Source organism: Tyto alba, unplaced genomic scaffold (genome assembly GCF_018691265.1).
Source record: "Tyto alba isolate M040663 unplaced genomic scaffold, T.alba_DEE_v4.0 Super-Scaffold_1, whole genome shotgun sequence".
Taxonomy (NCBI): domain Eukaryota; kingdom Metazoa; phylum Chordata; class Aves; order Strigiformes; family Tytonidae; genus Tyto; species Tyto alba.
Window position 1 is genome coordinate 8,043,811 of NW_024881261.1, and position 20,979 is coordinate 8,064,789.

At 37.6% G+C, this 20,979-nt stretch overlaps 1 protein-coding gene across 1 annotated transcript in view; it reads left to right on the forward strand.

Annotated features, from left to right (window-relative positions):
• Window positions 1-20,979, forward strand: part of PDZD8 (PDZ domain containing 8) — a 64,396-nt gene that overhangs the window by 19,038 nt on the left and 24,379 nt on the right. Inside the window, exons 2-3 of the mRNA XM_009966679.3 lie at window positions 1,503-1,625; window positions 7,124-7,226. Of these exons, the coding sequence (XP_009964981.3) occupies window positions 1,503-1,625; window positions 7,124-7,226 (226 nt within the window). The remainder of the gene's footprint in view (window positions 1-1,502; window positions 1,626-7,123; window positions 7,227-20,979) is intronic.

The following is a 20,979-nucleotide window of genomic DNA, read 5'->3' on the forward strand; positions in this document are numbered from 1 at the left end:
AACGTATTTAAAATGCAATTTTTTTACTTGACCAAATTCAGAGTGTTTTTCTTCCTGAAGGAGTTAATGAGGGAGAAACTTGGAACCAAATTAAAGTTAGAAGTTGAATTGGATTTCAGGAAAATAGCTGGGAGTGTTGAGTTGTATTTATTCACAAGGAGAACAAAAGAAATGTCTTTCTCATGGCTCTGTACGAGGCTGATGCTCACACAGAAACAAAGTGTCTTGAATCAGAGTCGAGCTCCCTTCCGAAGAGTGTGCCGACAGCTAAAGGGTGTTTAATTATTTACTTGAATTTCTGAGACTCTTCATTCAGATTCATGTGACTGTTTCCTGAACATACTGTGATCTCTGAATGTGACAAGCAGATGCCTCTGATGGTTGAGCAAACAGTACTTGTGAAAGACTTCTTTCTCATGAAATGGCAGATACACCCTGCAGGCAGTGGTGCTCATGTCCTGCTATTTGTAAGTCTTCTCAAGAGAAATAATTACTGGGAGGCTGTGTCAGTGACAGAGGATGGAAACCAAGGCATGGGGCAGTGCTAGGAAATGAGAGCAATAAATAATAACAGAAAGGAGGAATACTCTGCAAGTGCTTTTTCAAATACTTTATATAATGCTGGTGCAGATTCTATTATATCTTTCTATTTGCGCGGTTGTGGCCCTTGCTGTTAGCATTGCATGTATGTGTCTGCAGTGTGATGGGGTTGCAGCTGTGCAGCCTCTCCCCCTCCTTCTTCCCTCAGATTGTGGCAGTGTCCAACACTGAAGCACTATCACTTGAAAATGAAATGGGTATTTATAACTTGGCATATTCTAATCAGAGAGACAGAATTATGTGACGAGATAACGTGTGTAAAACACTTAGTATCTTGAACATGAACTGCTTTTCCTGTGAATCACATGCTGTGATGAGGGGAAATATAGCTCAAGGGCAAATATTTAGAATACCTGTATCTTTATTTTAATTCAAGAAGACTGGCTGAAAAGAGCAACCAAATGTTTTTCACAAAATGAGAGAAGCACCAATCTGTGTAACTGAAGTGTACTGTTTATTAGGATGCACCAGTCCTCTAAATACAGCAGCGTCATAAAAATTTTTGCGTTAGTGTCATAGTATGTTTTTGCCTTCCAATGCTGTGATGTTTTATGCAGAAGAACTTAAAGACCTGGTATTTACTGCAAAAGGACTCTTGTGTTAAATCACATTTGCAGTCATAAACATACTCTCTGATTTTATCAGCTTCCCACTTCCTCAAAATTATCTGCACTAGCAAATATAACTCGATCTCTTCCTGTGAAGCAATCTTTGTTTACATATTCTCTAGTCTTCTGCATTCAGAAAGCTTTAGTAGCTTCTACTTGTTCCTTTTGACCAATGAATATTTATCTCTAGGAGTGTTAAAGATTCATTGTAATCCTGTTGCTTTTTTCCCGTTTCTGTGTGTTACTGTTATTTATGTCATTCGAATTCAGATAAGTCTCTTCTATATTTTTCAGGTTCAAGCCATTTTTTCCGTTTCAAGTATTGCCACCTGATGAATATGAAGATCGAGACCTCTGCGTACAAGATTTTCTATTGACAGAAGGTCGACTAAAAGTCACGTTGATTGAATGTACAAGGTATGTTTTGTGGTCTTTTGCTCATTCTTGACTAAACAAGTACTCGTGTTTAAGTTTGTAGTAATTATAGCTGTAGGCCTGTGCTGATTCACAAAGTAGCAGCTTTAGTGTTGTGACTGTGCTCTAAGGAAGAATGTATCTTTTTAAAGGAAGAATGAACAGTAAGTTTCTAAGACACTTTTTTTTGTGTGTGCGTGCATGCATTTGCCTCCTGAATTTTGCCTGGTTACAAGCTAATCTGTGCCTCCTGTTATTTCATTTTAGTTTTGTTTGGGTTTGTTTTTTTTGCACACCAAATTTATGAATCTCTTTCCAGGACAGTATAAATGTTGTAATTATCCTATTGTATTATGTTGTAAGCAAAGGGGAATAATTGTTTCGCTCAGTCTTACTTAGATTAATCCAAATAACTTGTATAAGGCATTATTTATTGTCTTTGTCTTGAACAAAACAATGGAAAGAAATAAAATTTACTTCATTTATTGAAGAGAAAATTATTCTCTTTAAAGCTGGAGAAAAGGTGTGTGGGCTCTTAGTTTGCTTGGGTTTTTTTGTCAGACATCTTAGTTCTTGGATTATGTTAGATCTTACCCAAGCAGTGCTTAGTGTTTGATCTAGTCATGTGCCCTTCAGCTCTTTATGAACTAAACTCTGGTTTACAGCAAGACTTTTTTTTAACTTGCTCTTTTTGTTTCTTGTATTACCATATGAGCTCCACTTTGCACTTTTTTCTGTAGCCTTGTACAGCTGAACTGTATTTGCTGTACTAACGTGGTTTATCAGTGCCATGGATATCCAGAAGACACTCTTCTGCTTCTAAGGATTCTGTGGGCCACAGCAGTGATTATTTTTTGTAATAAAATTGCTACTTACCTGTCTTCCTAGCTTTGTGATGGGTCTTCTGTGAATGATCGAAGAATACTGAATGACTCTGTACACTCCTTGGCTGCCAGGAGTGTTTCCTCTTTACCCATACTGAGTAAGGGAGCTCATGATCTCTCTTTAGAGGCAGTCTCCAATTTCAGTCCAGTAGTGCATCCATTTTTATTACAAGAGGGCCCAAATTGACTACCTTAAGTTGTGTGTAGTTGTTCTTCATTTGGAAAGTAATCTTTTAAATACTATGTCTTTCCTGAATCCGAAACACTGTGTAACATCATCAGCATATCAGTGGTGGTGTGTTTCTTTCCATTGCATTTAGAAGCCAGATTGCTCCGTTTGACATCATCATCTGACCTCTCAGTACTTGCAGCTGTCACAGATGCTTATCAGATGGCTGGGAGAGGATGCAGTTTCTGGCTTGTCAGGTCTCTTAAACTTTAGGTCTGACTTAATCCAACTGCTTTATGCAGTTTGGAATTTCTTGACACACACTTGAAAATAATGTCTCAACAGACGCCTCTCAATCTCAATGTATGACTCTTGGTCCCATAATAATTCCTCAGATCTTCCAGTTGTCCCATCCTTTTTTGAGCTAAACTACAATTGCTGTCTATAGAGTCCCCCTTGTCAGTAAACATTATTGTTTACTTTGCACCTGAAGATATGGATGAGGTAGAAGCTGAAAGGCACAGAGAGGATTTTAGTAGTAAAAGAAGAAATCTACAATATATACGAAAATAACAATGAGAAAATTTCCTGTTTTCATTACCACTGTATGTGAGCTGTTGTGAAGGTTGCCTGGGACCGTTCTCAGTGGTTCCTTTGCAATGCAGCACTGCGTGCTGAAATACAGAGCTCTTCCACTCGTGTCTGCCACAGGGACCTGAAAATTTCTCTTAGTGATTATTCTTGTTCCAGAATGAAGGATCACTTTAATTTCTGTGTGTGTTTCAGTTTTGTGTAGTGCCCCAGAAAGTTTTTATATTCTCTCTCAGCTATTCTTTCTTCTGTACAGAATTTGGAGTAGGATTCTTCACTGCTGACATTGTATTCCATCTAGTCTAGTAACAGTGCTGCTACTTCTGCTGAAGTCTGAAATACAGTGGTGAAACTACACTGATAAAACATTTAGCACACTTTTTGTATGTTAGAAATGTCCATTTTAATTTCATTATATTCTCCATACCACCAAATACCTGCACTTTTTGCACTTGTTTCTTTTCTAACTGCATGCTTCACCATATTAATTTCATTGTTGTCATGCTATTGAAAAAAAAATGCACATTTTTAAAATTCAATTAATGAAAAGATGAGAACGTTAGTGTAAATAATAAGGAATATGTTTTGCAAATTTTTATCTGGCCTGTTGAAAATGTAAGTTTTCTAGTACAAGTGCAATGCCCTCACAGAAATCAATTGTTGCAAAAATGCTTTTATCTGTTGTTACTGTAAATCTTTAAGGAAAAGGGAAAAACAAAGCAACATGCTGTTAAATTTTGACATATTAATTTTTTTTACATGATATATTGTGAAGAAAGCCTTAAAGCCTACAAACTCTCATTATATTAGCTGAGAATACTCTTCCAGAACTATGCCATCAAGTGGGCTTTCTAAATTAGTATTTGTTTCAGTAGATAACCTTTAGGGACAGGGAAATTTTCCTCAGATACTTATTTAGTAAAATACCACAGAGTGTACCTGAGACTGACTTGTCAAATTTGGAATTTTAAGGGTCCTTTTCCTTTTTTCTTTGAGTAGACTTCAGTGTGCAGCAGTGGCACCTTTAAGTATGTGGATATCGAACCTGCATTTGACATTCTTAAAGTTTGGGAAATATTCTGCTTATTTCAGCTCCTAAAGTACTTAAAAATAGGAAGGCCACAGTTGAAATTAAAAAAAATAGGAAAGGACTGTAAAAGAAATAAATTCAGATTGCTTTTACATATCTGGTAATAAATAACATATTACTAAATGTCGGTGTATACTTCACCTGCCCATACCAGATCCTTGTTAGATTTGCAGATCAGTATCTCAGCATCATCCTACAAAAAGCAGGAAACTTGATAGCCCTGTTATTCATCCTCCTTTCCAGAAGACTATAAAGCTGAAGTTCTTGGCTCAGCTCAGGAGTTGAGGTGACCACAGCCTCCATGAGCTTCTGTTGTTCTGTATCAGAGGACAAACACTTCATGTCTTGGAGTCCTTGTAGCTCTCAGACTGGAAAGCAGGACCGCTATAAACAGCTGTTTTCATATCCATAGCTATTCTGTTGAATCACTTTGTTGTACCTCATGCTCGCCTGTTGCAGGGAACCATCCAATTTACAATTGGAGAAGGAATAGAAATTCATTTTCTGTATGCATTTTTTAATTACTCAGGTGGTATCACATTTCTTTATTGATTTAATTATAGCTGGGTTAAAAAATTTATTTCAGGATGTCTTTCATACATCCTTTCATACTGATTTACAAACTTGCAATCTGTAGGATATGGATACCTCCTTAATATCCAGTTGTTTTGGGTGTGTTATGACACAATCTTAAAGTCAGTTTTTATCCTCAGCTGTGTTACAGAATACAGTACTTCTGTTTGCATGCTAATGGAGGTATTACTCAAACAAAAATGTTCTTAGAGTAGCAGCAGTTAAACTTTCCCCTTTGTCTTTCTGAAACAGGAAATTTAATTCCAAACTCCATCATTAAAAGCTATTTAAAATTTAAATGTATAGTTTTGCTGTCTTGTGGTATGTTTCTTCAAGTTGGGTGTTGGTAACCTAATGTAAAGTGAAATCTCATTTTGGCTCACTGTTTTCTTTGTGACTTTATGTTACAGTTCTGGATGAAAATTGTTTTGTTCCTATTTAAAGCTACTTCCCATCCTTGTTCTTATGTCTTAGTTGCCACCAGTACAAGACAGCTAAATAGCTACTGTGCTGATATTTTAGAGGGACAAGAAGTATCCCTGGAAGATTCCCCAAGGGTGTGTCTAAGTGACCAGAAGATTAAATGTATGCAACCAATGATCAGCTGTGGAAAAGCTTTCATGAACTGTCTGATCAGTGAGACACTGAGGAAAACTCATGTTACTCAAAAGCAACTACTAAAAGCAGAACAGAAAAGTCACAGAGAGTTGCTGGGGATGGCTAAAAAATAAGCAAAGAAGGCCTAAGTTTGTCAGTTCAAGTAACCTTGAACAAACTTTGTCTTCTCCTGACAAAGTACCTAATCAGTTGGTTTTGAGACTGGATTTCTGCTTACAGTAATCAGATCAATAGTGTCTAGACAAATGAGTGCTGAAGGTCAAGCTGGAAATGAGGTTGACAGCTGCTGTTTGCAGTGCTCCCCTACAGCATGCCAACTTTCCATCTGAAGATGTGGTTACAGGGTACAGCTGCTAACACTGAGCCAAAACCAATCGATGCTTTGTAAAGCAGGGATGCTGAGTACCAACCCAACTGTGATCTTCCCCTATCACCTCCACAATGCATTCATGCACTCGGCTAAAAATCAATTAAACAAATTCGTCATAGAGAGACAGAAAATAAATATTTATTTGCATCTCCTTGCTGCAATGGAAGCTAGAGAGCTGTCATAGCCAGAGAGGTGTTTTCCCTTGGGATTGGCTTAATTTTACCAATTCTTATTGTTGGTGAAAGTTGTTTTCAATAGCTTCACTTAATTTTAAAAGTATGTTTACTACATATTTCCACATCTGGAAGGCTAGGCACTGTTTTGATCATAAATATTTAACTTAGAAGCATTATTTAACAACATAAACAGAGAAAAGTGATGTGTATTTCTGACAGCTTTTGTCTATATCCTCTGAAGAGTTGTGTAACACTTCACAACCACAAATAAGACTCTAATAGCTCTTTTGAAAGTCTAAGATTTGTTTAAAGTTTTTATTCCAAAATATTTATCTGCTTCCAGCTACTGTGAGGTGAGCTGTGTACAACTTTATTGCTGTTCTGTAGCCTAAAGGTTGTTGTTGAGGTTTTTTTCTTTTATAGTACTGGTATCTACCTGAAAAGTAGGGTATCATGCATGAGGCATCACTCTTTGTTTGTTATGAATGTTGCAAAAATTTACAGATATGAGAGGATCCCAGTTTAGTGAAATAGAAACATAAGCAGTAGTAACTGTGACTTTAATCTTCAGTAACTCTCTTGGAGCAAGAGAGCTGAAGTATATTGTGAAGTTTAGGACTAGAATGGAAGACTCTGGCTATTGTTGCTTTTTAAAAAAAAACAAAACAAAACAAAAGCAAAAAAAAAATAAAGCCATTCTTTTATGGAAAAATACTAATCTGCCGATTGAACACTAAAAAAAAAAAAAAGAAAAAGAAAAAGGAAAACACAATTAAACAAAATCACAAACAAAAACACCCTAGGTAAAAATTTTGTTATTTGATATTTATGGAGTTCTTCCACTAGAGGGTGGCAGTGTTTTTCCTTTAGTGTACGGCAGTGCCTGTAGAATATTTTCTGTGTGGACTTGCCCGTGTGTACACACTGATAATAATAATAGACTGTATGAATGAAGAATGGTGAGTTTAATATGATATCTGGGATATATGTAATAGTATTACAATTCTTATTATAGGCTTTTCTCTTTCAGGTTACTTATGTTTGGATCATATGAAAGAGAAACAAATGTTCATTGCACAATGGAGCTGAGCAGTAATGTTTGGGAAGAAAAATCAAGAAGTTCTATTAAAACGGTAAAAAATGGTATAATCTTTGCATACTACAGTATGTCTTACACTCTTAATATACTGTCTAGAAAGAATGTATCTTCGGACAATCAAATGGGTGATATAGCAGGAAAAAAAAAAACACCACCAAAAAACCCATTACAGACCAGTTATTTACTTTTTAATCCAAAGTATTTCTCTGTCAAATTGCCATGTATGGGTAACATCATGTTCAGTTATCACAACTGTGCTTGAAAATGTTCCTGGCTTGAATATATTGTTACTTGTCTGTCTTCATTAAAAGAAATAGTTTAAAATATGCATTTTTACAGTCCTGCTATGTTTGGGTGGGGCAAAGTTTAGAAAATGGTGAGATTCAACTGTATTTCACTGCCCAGCAGTGTACTCCTTTCTGATATGAGTGCTGAAGACACGCGGGATCAGAGAGTAAAAATGTAGGCAATTGCCATAGATCTCCAACACTTTTTAGAACATATAAGCCCTACCCCATCTGCTAAAGAAAAGTACTCTCACAAGTGTCTGCAAATATAGAAAGTAGTATTAGTGGTACTGTAAGTTAATCTTTTACTAATTGTCATACTTGAGAACATGAGTTTAGCAGCATAGAGCTGACAGACTGTATTTTTTTGTGCGTGTGTGTGTGAGGATGAGAATTAAGTTTCTTTTTTTTGCTTCAAACACGGTGCAATGTATGAACGAATCTTTCAATTTCCCTTTAGAGTGATACTGTGGTAGTCATCAAATGGAATTGCGCTTATAATGAGCAATAAGTAAAAAAACAAAACCAAAAATAAACAAAAATACCTAAACAAACAAAAAAAAATAAACCAAACCCAAAAAAAGCACACACACACACACACACACACACACACACCCCAACAACCCAGAAGGTTTAAAAATACTTTGTTAACAACAGGTTTCATGCAAAGAAATCACTGGAACAAAAATCAATGTCCTGCATTTTACCCTCTGCTGTCTGAGTACAACTAGTTTAAGCCCTGTTATATCTGACTAGAGTTCTGTTTGGAGACCAGCATCGCTTTTCCTCTAGAATAATCCAGAATTTCATCATCTCATTCAGTTTCTGCAATTAAGTTCCACTTTGCATTGTTTTTAAAACTCCTTGTGACAAATGCTGTGATACTTTTTGAGCTTACTGTATGTTATGTTTTGCCAAAAAGGATATATGGCTGAGCAGCAGAAAACCTCTTTTTGTCATCTTAGCTGCAGTATTTAGTGAAATGAAAAACTTGGAGGTGGAGGAGTAGAGGTTCACCTGCGCTCTCTTAGGAACCCATAACAGTGGGTGGCAGTTAGATTCCTGAGCGCAGCAGGGGAAGGACAAGCAGGGAGCCTGCAGCTGCAGCGCAGACCGAGTCACTCCCCAGCAGAGCGTTCCCAGAGCGTGGTTCAGCAGCCAGGCGTCACGGAAAACGATGGCAGCTCAGGACGACGTTCTCCAAAGTCATCTGTCATCTGTGGCCCCCTCTCTACCTGCTCCTACTGCTCACGTGGAGCTCGTGTGGTTGAGAGTTAGCCATGTCAACTCCCTGAGCTGGCTTGCTGTGTGATTGCCAGTGGAAAAGGAAAAGAAGGGTGGGATGGCAGCAGCTTCAGCTAGTTTAAGCTGCTGAAGCACGGCATCCCCGGAGGTGATGGCATAAAGCTTTCCAGTGGTCCTGAGAGGAATTACTGAGTTTGCTTAACTCTAGAGGTTGCTAGACTTCATTGAAGCATGAGGCAGGACGTCGATTTGAGTAATTTATTTTCAGACCTTCTTGTTTAATCTGTTTTATGCAGCAGTTTTTAGTTTTGTTTAACTTTTTCTAGTTTGTTTCAATCTAAAGGCTTAAGCCTCTTTGCATGATCACATAAGGATAATGCATGAGCAATTCAGCCTTAGTAATCTGGCCAGTTCATAGTCTTAACACTTCCCTAATTAAATATTTCCAAATTTTCAAGGGACAAGCAATACTTGGCAATGTTCAAAAATACAAAACAAACAAAAAAAACCCCAAACCAAAACGCCCAAACAATTTCAGGATCTAGACCTGATCCCATTAATTCCCATGTGAATCACCCTTTTGTTGGTATAAATTTTGTATGAAACCATGCATGGATCTGCAGTGTTGATACTCTAGCAGTGAAGGTGGCAGTACACTGATTTACCATGACATTTCTCCAGTCAAATTAATTTGTGCTTACTTTTAGATAATTCTGAGTAGCAATACTGGAATATATTCTCTTACACTCTAACAATAGAAGAGGAAAGAAAAAACTCAGCAGACAGCATGGCACCAGTGTGTTTATGACAGCAGATGGCAGTAGGGCTAAACTGATGGAGGGGGGAATTGTTCCTTTTTAAAACTACAGAAAAGTATTCTTGGTGAGACTCAAGAACTCATCTTCTGTTTCAGCATCTAAAGTGAAATGGCATGTTTTTAAAATTTCTTAAGATTTTGGAAATCTGGCCTCCAACGTACAGAAGGGTTTTCTATGCAGCTGTGTTGCAGTCCTTCAATAAGCGTCATTCAAACACTGCTAGAGAACAGACGCTCCTTGATCTGAGTTGCTGCATCTCTAGCTCTGCTGTCAGTATGAAGAATTCAGTGTGCTCAACTGCCTTGAACTTTAGGCCACTAGATACGTGGCCTAATTTTGAGATCCTGCTTTTGAAAATCTTGATATGGTAGAATACGGAAACTGAAAATTAGCAACTTGCAGAACTACTTTTTGCTTCTCAACTTATATTCAACAGATGTAGTGAAATCACAGAAGTCTCTTTTCCTGAGGAAATTAGGTTAAATGTACAAGTTAAACTAGAAAATGTTAGGGCATCTCACTGGGTCCCAAGAGTATTGTCAAAGATCCTCAACAAAAGAAGTGTTGCTAACACACTTAACACTGGAACTTAGTTATTTTTCTCAGAAACTGTAATTACATGAATAGTTAAATAGGAAGTTATAAAGAAAAAACACTGTGATGTTTTCCAGATAAAAAGTTTGCTTGTATCTTTTATTCTGATTTTTAGCTGTAATAAAGTGTCAACCACAAGGCAGCTGATTGCAATATTTAATATCTTTCTAATATTAAATCCTTCTTTTGATGTTCATATGTGCAATAATTATTTGAGGTGAAATTCTTAGAATTAATAACAACTTTGGAAATTACGGAGGTGAAATGATAGACTAAGTTGAAGTGAAAAATATAAAGATATGTTCTGGTTTAAAAGCATCTAATTTATAAGAGTCTCACATAGGCATGGCAGTACATCCTCTGATTCAGACTGTTCTACAACGCTCCTGAGGAAAATTCTCATAACTCTCTATACTTCCTGGCATTTTCATTCTTCTTATTATGTTAGTAGTAGTGATAAAAGATTAGACAGGTTTAATACTTCATAATGAATTTTGGTGAGACTTTAATCTGATCCCATTATTTGTGGAATATCAGTAGGTGTCAAAATTTGTTCTGAAAAAAGGTGCTGTGTTATTGAACCTATCTAGAGCATTATTGAAGTGTCTGTTATAATACAAAGGTGTCTCAGTTTTCTGTTTATCAAATCAATCTGAAACACCGATAAGGCTGCGGAGAGGTGATTTGGCACAGTCCCACGTGACACATGTAAACATTCCTAAATATCTTAATTAGTAGTACATGCTGCTGGAATTAACATTAATCACTGCATTGCTATGTAAAACTTAATTATGTATGGATAGGATGTACTAATTAGCATTAGCAGCATTGGATTACTAGACAGGTGGCTATGGCTAAATAATTAGATATGTCTAGATATATGTTTGTAGATACTAAAAGGGAGCTGTGTCATAACTGAATGGTTATGTCCCCTGAACTGCTAGTTAGCAATACCAAATTGATTTCTACAAACAAAACAAATTGTTCTCTTTTTCCTTGGAGCACATCTGTTAAGAGTGGACCCTTGGCCTTGTTACACTTGGTGAGAATCTTGCAGCTGACTACCTGTGCCAGCACTTCATGTAGTATCGTGAAAGAATAATGTAATTTTTCAGCAGAAAGCAAAGTTGTTGCTCTGCAAATAAAAGAAAAATATAACCTGCCTTCCTTAAAAGTGACAGAAGAATGGACATAGAAATGATCTTGAAGTATTAGTAACGGAGACCTGAGGTAGCTTTGCAGCTGTAAGTACCCTTTACATGGATTCTGCAATGCCTTGACTGCTCTGTGGATGCTCAGCTGTCCTGAGTGTGGTGAGCTCTGGCATGGTCCTCTGCTTCCAGCACTCTAGAGAAGAACGAATCAAGAATATAATTGTATCGAAATGAGAAGCTTGTTTCTTCAGAACAGCTCTGCATATCTCAGTAGTGGTGTTTAGATAGTTATTTCTTCAGGGTACTCATTTTTCTGGTAGATAAATTAGTGTCCTACAAATTGTAGAAACCATTGCATGTAGATTGGTATCTTCTGGTACTCTTGTACCCAGGAAGCATGTACAAACACAAAATGGTTTGTACTTCTTATTGGTTGTATGAATGTAAAGTAATGAAGGAGAGGTGCTCAACTGCAAAACAAAAGGTATCTCTTCCAAGTTTTCTCTTGAGTCTCTCTTTTTTAATAGAAATTCAGGAGCACAAGACAGTCATTATTGATCTTGAAATAATCAATTTAGGTAATCTAAGAAAAATATGAGGAAACACCTTCAGCCACAGTTTGGTATTCCCAAAGGTTTTAAGCATTGGGGCTTTGTGGTTGTTGGTTTTCTGGTTTTTGGGGGTTTTTTTTGGTTTTGATTTGTTTGGGTTTTTTTTTTTTGGAAACCCCTCTGTAAATACTAACTTTAGCAATGCAGCAACTGCATTTCTTATTCTGCAAAGTAAATATTTCCATCTAAAATGCCACATCTAGTAGCCCATAGGATTTACTTTCTCGGCAGTTGTCTTGGGAGCACACAAATATCCTCTGAAGTAACCTAATAATAGAAAGAATTAAAGAATTAAGGTAAGCATTCCACTACTACTTTAAGAATTCTGCTTGACATTTTCTCCAGTTAATTCTGAACATTGTGGCCAGCACTGGAATAACTGAAGGGCGAAGACCAGTGACACTGTCTTTCAATACTGCACTCTGAATTTGTGCATATGTATACATAAACTTATATAGGCCATGATCCCTACTTCTTTTGCTGAGGTTATCTTGATGGATATGGCCTTTTATAGGTAAATTTAATGGTAACTTTGAAATTGCTGTAGGCAGGCTGGTTGGTACCTGTTTATGAAGACAAAGCAATATTTCTCAGCCTTTCATAAAACTAAATTTCCTTTATCAGGGATTAAGGGAAATGTAAAGGTATTCCAGTGCTGTAACATATGAATGTAAAATGTAAATAATGTAAATCAAATCCAGTACCTTCTAAAATGAGTTGCCTGAAGATACTAAACTATAATGTCAAAACTTAAAGCAACTGTGAAACATTAATTTGTAAATACATGGAGTTAAATGCCTCACAGTTGGCATTTCAGTGTGCTTATTTAGCAGCCTGCCATTTCAGCATTTAATCCTATCAAAAGGAAGGAGGAGGATTAAACCAAGAGAAGCTTTTTGAAAATGTCACTTTTTATGAAAATTCATGATCTTGTAAAATTTGATAATATTTGTAAATACAATAGGGAATAGTTCTGAGATTTGTTCCTTACATAATGTTCTGTAATCCGTCTTTCAAATAAACTTGAAGGCCATCAGGATTTTTTCAGTCTCAGCCTAAACATTTAAGCTTTTTGACTTGGGGCTTTAGAAAGCTTTTCTGTGATTTAATGAGACCTTCTGTGAAAATGCACTGTAGCTCTTTAGTGCTCAGACACTATTGAATGTCAACATAAACACACACCAAAAAATAAACCAAACCCCCCAAAACTCATTAATAGTTTTTTGGGGGGGGTTTTGTTGTGGGTTTTTTTGGTTTTGTGTTGTTTTTTTTTTTTAAGCACCTATATATTCAGATAGTTGTTTAGAACCAGATGTCAACACTGTAATCACAGCCTGACCTGATACTTCTTGCCTGCTTATAAATCATGCAGAAGCTATCATGTACTGCATCCTTGGGCACGCATACCCTCACCTGGAACAAATAGAAAGCAGAGCTTGCTACACTTTTGCATTTGGCAGCAGACAGTTCTAGATGCATCATGTGCAACTGAGTCTGTATTTTTCCTTACATGTACTTTCTTTCTCCTTATATGTACTTTCTTTCTCCTTATGTCTGAGCTTGAAGTTGTGATCCTTCCTAGCCTCACCTGGATAGCTGCAGATGTTGACTGCTTGCAATGAATCTGACTTGCTGAGTTCCAGATTTATCAGATGAAAAGGTTAATGGATAAAATAAGTTGAGTGAGAAGAACCTGTGATGAGCAGGGCTTAATGCTCTGTGTGTGCTTGCGCTTCCCCATCCCCAAGTCTTTAAGAGCTGCCAGCAGAACTTGTCCCTGGTACTCGGGAAGAGAAGTTCTGCAGCCACATACTTGTCTCATATAGCGAAATAAGTCTGTTTTGAAGCCACTTAATTGCAGTCTAAAGCTTCACTACATTTTGTGAGTTATATTGTAGGTGCCATTGGTGATATTGTCTGTTCGGTTGGGGTCTTTCAAGTTGGTATTTTGCAGGGTGTTGTACTCTGAAAGCATGGTAGCGACCTCTTCTTGGTTCATCAGAGAGTCATGAAAGAGCCTTTTAGATGCCTGTGTTGGGTGAATTCACCTTTGTAATGCCTTTCTGTATGACTGTTCTGGGACAAAAATATGAAACTTCAAGCTGGATCAGGGATTAGTTCTGTTCTTTCAATGCTTTTTACAGAGCTGATAAACAATATGCATTTTTCCCAGTTTTTTTTTTTTTTCCTTGAAGGTTACTTATGTAATAACCAGCCTGTAGTACAGATTCGTTTAGTTGCCTGTCTTCCATATCCTCCTGATAGTACCCAGTTTGAATAGCAATTGTAAGCTTTTCTTGTTATACTCGTTCATTTACAACTTTGTATTTAAAATCTAAAACAATTAAATAAACACTAAATGATATCTTTTCCTTAAAAATGCTTGTAAAAGCTAAGACTGGCACACTGTTTTAGTGTGTCACTAGATGTGGTGCTGATGAATTTTTTTTTTTTTTTTTTTGTATTCTTGTCATCTGTTCTGCATGTCCAAATATTGGATGCAGGAAAGAGTTGTAAGTAGGTTTTGAAGCAGCTGTGTTTCTCATTTGCAAAGAAATTGATTTACAGTAATAGCTGATCTTGCTAAATAGATGGTTAATGCATGAAAACTAACTTTGTTTGTATAAACAGTATGGCCTATTATAAGAGAGATAACAGTGTTTTATTGACCAGAGTAAACAAAGTGGCTTCTGGGTAACTCAGTATATTTCTGGAATGAATTTCTAAACTATTTTTTTACATCTTATTGGAAAGTTGCATGGCCAGCTGAGGTGGCAGTACTCAGCCTTGAGTGATCCGGTGTTGCTTTTGGTTCCAAGTATAAACAATTTACCTGTTTATAGACTTTGAAGTGCAGCAATAACTACTGAGAAGATTCCTCTTCTGAATACCACTTTATTTAGTTGCTTTGTTCACAGTTGTCAAAGTTTGAGTAGCTTTTTGCTAGGAGTTTATCAAGAGCCTGCAGTTAGAGCTTGCATTTAATTTGGGGATTGTTCTTTATGGGTTGTCTGACACCTTCCCATGCTTGCCTGCAGTATGTCAAATGCTGCTACTGAGCTTTATCTGTCCTTTGTTTTCTACACTATTTATCGCTGCTATGGGCCATATTGGAGAAGGAGTGGAAAGTTTGTGTGCAAATGAATGTCCAAGAGGAGTTAATCAATTTCGGCAAAATCCTACTAAAGCTGAATTATGTTGTTTGTTTGTTGTTGGTTTTGCAGTGGATTTTTTGTTTTTTCTTTTGTGTGTGGTTTGGCTTTGTTTTGTTTTCTCCCCACCTTTCCCGTCCCCCCCTTTAAGCCCTGGGAGGCCGCTCGAAGGGCTCCCCGGAGCCTTCTCTTCTCCAGGCTGAACCCCCCCAACTCTCTCAGCCCGGCCCCCCAGGGGAGCTGCTCCAGCCCCCCCAGCATCTCCGTGGCCTCCTCTGGCCCCGCTCGAGCAGCTCCGGGTCCCTCTGCTGTTGGGGGCCCCCGAGCTGGCCCCAGCACTGCAGGGGGGTCTCCCCAGAGCGGAGCAGAGGGGGAGAATCCCCTCCCTGGCCCTGCTGCCCCCCCTGCTCTGGCTGCAGCCCAGGGCATGGGTGGGTTCTGGGTTGAGAGTGCACAGTGCTGGCTCACAGTCAGCTTGGCATTGCCTTGACCCATGTGCAGGACCTTGCACTTGGCCTCACTGAACTTCAAGACACTTGCACAGGCCTACCTCTCAAGCCTGTCCAGGTCTGTCTGGATGGCGTCCGTTCCCTCCAGTGTGTTGATGGCACCTCACAGTTTGGTGCACTCAGTTCCACTGTCCATGTTGTCAGTAAAGATGTCGAACAGCACTAGTCCCAACACCAACCCCTGAGGAACACCACTCATCACTGCTTTCCTCTTGGACATCGAGCCATTGATCACTAATAATTTAACTAATGAAACCACCATTCTTTAATGTAGATATTTGATGCCATTCAGTGGGATGAAAATTAATTTTCATACACCATAAATATCTCATGGTCTTAGATTTTGTGGTTCAACTGTCAAAATACAGGCATAAAAACTACAGAGTGACTGCAAAGAAAACCTTTAATTTTGTGGGAGGAATTCCTTATTCTGAGTACACTCTTATATAATGTAGCTGTTTTTATGAAGTCAAATTAGTTAAGTAGTTTAGATTCTTGGATTCAAGGTAATGCAGTCTTGTTACACGTGTCCTGTCTTACCTTCCTAGAATGTAATTATTTAACTGAACATTATCTCCAAATTACTATTAATTATTTTTTTTTTCTTCCCCTTCAGTCACAATCTGAAGCAGAAATTAGATGTTTGTCTCAGTGTCACAAGTCTCTTCTAGGTCTAGTAGAGTGGAGCTCAACACCTGGAGGCAACACAGAGTGAATAAGAATGGTGTCTGGAGCATTTATGTTGTCATCATAATTTTCACTAGGTACAATTCTGTGGCTATTCTATGGCTGTAGAACAGCAGAAGCAAAGTCTTGCTTTGTGGTCAAAAGTGCACGTTAGGATAATTATTAGTGCAGGGTAAGTGATTCTTCTTGCTTTTTATTAAGGGCGACCAAGCATTTTTAAACTACTTTCTGTAATTAAAAGAATGTATAAGCAAGCATTCTGTAATGCAGGTGTGGTGCTTGTTCTCTAAATACTCTACAATGATGGCAGATAGAAATGAAAGTAATATGAGTGGGCAGCGTAACAATTACCCTGGAAAAGCCTTGGGGATCAAAAATGGAATTGCCGATTCCCGTCATACAACTGAAATGACTAAAAGGTCATTCCAGTGTATTAAGGTTAGATATAGCAGAGTGATGCTCTGCAAAGGACACCTACATACCAGAAGTAATCGGTAGTGAATCATCATTAGGAAATGGAGCATTTCCCTTAATGCAATGTGTTAAAAGGCTGCCTCCATTAAAGTTTTGGTAAGATAAATAGAATCTTTGAACTATGAATGTCTTTACATATATTTTAGCCAAAATCAGTATCTTCAGGTCTATGTCATCTGTTTCCATTTTTAGGTGCTTAGTTTGGAATACGTATCTGTGTATGCTCAGATCCATTTGATGCTAATTGAAGCTATATATTTTCCCTAGCTGAAGGAAGAAAACAAAACGAAAAAAAGCCCTTAGAAATCTGAGGGTAGATATGCAGAAAGGTGGTTTTAAAAATTTTTATTATAAAAACAGCCATAAAGTGTTTCACATATAAACAATTATATATATATATACACACTTTATATACGTATGTTGTGCATATATATAAATCACTTCATATAAATAGATCTGTGTATATATATATGTATAAAATGAAAAACATCAATTGTTCTTCTTCAATTAAGTTTAAATGTAAGTCTTATGTATAACAACTTGACAATGCATTAAAAAATGTAGGTACTTGTAAATACAATAAATGACACCTAGGAAACTGGGCTTGGCTTATCTGAAGTTCATTAGCGCTTACAGCTCTGATGATATACAAAAGTGTCAAGAAATACGAAGATGATGTTTGAGAGCCATTGCAGAAATCTGTTTCTAGGTTCCTCAGCAGTTAAATCACACATCCGTGGAATATATTAAGAATAGGCTGAACAGCAGCTTGCAAACTAAAAATACAATCACTTTACATAACAATGTGAACTACATGTGAAGTGAGCATAGGATTACAGTATTCTATAACACAAACAAACATGTGATCCATCTCCACTGTAATCTCTGCCCCTTTCAAACCAGTGATTTCCACTGGTCTCAAATCAGATGCACATTTATAATAAGTAGACAGAAATACACATTGTATATGATTTAATTGAACTAGTTAAGTGTATAACAAGTAACTTGCTTAAATTATAAATTGCTGTTCAGCCACACAGTATGTCTGTGAAATGTGGAGTCAAAATAGATTTGAGTTATATAGGGACTGTGAAAAACATCGTGTGACAGAAGTGTTGATAGGTGTTGTACGTACTCCTGTATAACATGCATTGACTCATGATTTTTGGACCTGAGACCTACGTATAGACTGTAGACAAAGTCATTATCTCTATGGAGATGTATATATAAATAAACAAAAGACAGTTTGGAAAACGGGTGTCACAAACTATGTTGACAGTAGGATGCTTAGGCTGCCCCTCCATTAGTGGTACTGCCTGGGGGCTGGGGATGTGACTTCGTGGAGGTTTTACTGGGCTCTGGTTCTGGTCTGTCCTGGACTGACCACGGGTTAGTGTTTTGTAATGCAAACACTTAGCACTTTGTAATGCAAATCCAAGCACAGTAGGTGGAGACTATGGGAAATTCAGCCTCAAGAACACACACACACACACCTGATCTGAACTAAAGAGCAAATGTAGGCATACGCTTTGAGCAACTGTTAAATTGCAGATTCCGTCTTCGGTGTTGGCTGGCTTGCTGCTCCTACCTCTTTTGTCTCTCAAATGAGTTTGAACTGTAAAGTTTGTCACTGTCTTGCACATGGCACAGAGATCTATCTGCAAAAGGTCATCAGGCTTTTTTTTTTTTTTTAATTTTCTATACACGGAGGGGCATAGTAAAGGAGTAACTAAAGGGCTGTTGAAGCCTGAGTTAAATTTTACCTCCTGTGGGGTGGCAGGGTGGTGGGTTTTTGCTGATGGATATAGATTATGAAGTGAAGCTGATGCAGAAGTCATTTTGTGTAAGGGGCTGGACATCGTGTGAAGGAAGCATTTCACATATCAGCATAGGAAAAAAACAAACTTGGAGGGCTCTAGCTGCCTGTATGTTAAGTATTTGGGAGGGGGGATCCGTGGGCAAGACAGGATAGATCTGATAAATACAACTCAAATCCCATAAAATAGCCCTAAGTGGTAAAGAAACAGGTGGTGATGATGTGCAGGTGAATATATTCTTCTGTCTAGGTAACTTGATTCCTTGTGATACCTAAAATAAAGCAGCTCCACTTGCTTTGGTAGTAATTTGTTATGTTTTTGAACTGTTGCTTTACTATGGAGGATTGAAGTCTAGTGCTGAATATTGATGAGAATTTTGAGGGTGCTCTTGAGTCTTCTTAGTTGTGATGCCCTGTCAAAGTACAAGGAAATAAAGGAGAGGTTGGTTTGTTGGTTGGTAGGGTTTGTTTTGTTGTGTCAAGGCTGATACGAATGTGCCTGAATTGCAGGCACACAGTTTTGACCTGCAGAAGGCTCCTCGCTTAGGTGGGGTAAGATGTGTTAGGAGTGAAATACTGCACTCTGTGTTCAGCACAGGAGCTTAGGAAGGCTGTTGTGAGAGCCTTGCTGGTTAAGCAGCTGTGTCAGCAAGGGAAAAATATGGTTCTTGGGAAAAAGATTTCAGTTAGCCAGAATTTCTTTGAAAGCTTCCAGTAAGGAAAATACCCTAGGTGCTAGGAATTGTATTACTTAACCAAACCAGTTCTCTAAGCAGCACTTAGAGATGTAATATCTGTTAATTATTAAAGGAGAAAGCAGGCACAGTAGTAGGGGAAAGCAAATAATGGCTATTAGCTTGGTGCAGGACACCAGGTGCGGTGATGAGTAACTGCATCAATTCAGCTGCACAAACAGAGAGCAGAGGATGTCTAACGAGAATAATATTGCCAACAAAGTCATAGGAGTAGTAAGGTCATGGGAGTAGAGTAGCTGTAAATATTTGGCTAGTGTGGAATCTTTAAAATACCTGATTAATGTATCTTATCTGTATGTTACAGTACAACTACAAGTTTCCTGGGAGCTTCTATCAGAAACATTAAACAGCTGGCTTCAGCAGAAAAATTGGCTTGATTTCAAGCATTTCTTCATATATGTACATATATATATATATAGAGAGAGAGAGAGAACTCCAAACAAGATTTAAATGATATCTGGACAAGGTATCTGTTTGGTTATTAGATTAGAGCCAGCATAACCTAGAATGGAGGGGACCTCTGGAGATAATCCCAACTCCACCCAGGTCAGGGCTAAAATGGCTCAGATTGCTCAGGACCCTGTTCAGAGGGGCCCAGGCAGCCAGTCAGTGCTAGTGGTTAAAAAAGCCTTTTCCTTCAAATTTTATTTTTTTCCTTACCACATAGTATGTGCCAGGCTATACTGTTACACAGGGAGGGAAGGCAGCAGAGCTATCTGAACTCAATTTGACTAGTTAAATAAAAATAATTCATAAAAACAATGATTTCGTTTTGAGACCAGTCTAGGATTGTTTCTATATGGATGGCTTCAGATGGAGTAAAATTTCTGTGTGTTGCAGGCAGCCCAGGCAGGAGGCAGTTTTAGCCTAAAACCTCTGTAACAGAATTACATCAAGGCTATGCCTGACCTTACAGACCTGCTGAAGAGAGGAAATAAGAAATATGTACTATTTTTTTTTTTTTTATTAAACTTCTGTAGTCTAGCTAAAATGGATGTTTAGCCAAACCATGGGAATATCTATGATGGATTCTTACTCTTTGCAAATAATTTTTTCTTTAAATGAAGTTTTTTGCCACGTTTGAGAATGTTTCTATTTCCACTAGAGTTCTTGAAGCTTTAGTTATTGGAAGAGAATCTAAAATAACATTTATTCTAAAATTATGTTTGTAATAACTAGGAATGAACTTTTGGCTGTTGTTGTGAGCAAAGGCATTCACGTTCTTGCCAACTGATGTAGAGAAGTGCATTAGGAACCACAGTCTTGATTACATATGATTGAGGTAACCAAGAATTTTAATTAATTCCTAAGCTTTAAAAATAGCTACTAGGAAGAAGTAATTTTGTAAAAGGTCATTAGAGCAATATTCTCTCAGGTCTTATAATTGGAATGAAAGAAAATGAGATTTACCAGAAAGCAAAGAATCTGATTCTAGCTAAGATCACACAATTTACTCTTACAGAGATAAGTTTAAGTTCTGGATTTGTTTTGACAGCTGGAAGTAGAAACCTATAAAGGCATTGGAAATGTGTCCTTCACAGAATGCACTCTTTTCTGCATGTTCAAAAAACAAGCAGAGAGATATTTTTTGATACTGCCAACCCCCCAACCCACTGTATAACTCTTCAAATGCTGAAATAAATATTTTAAAGCTACAGTAGGAAAGAAGCAAGCAATGTTCCTGT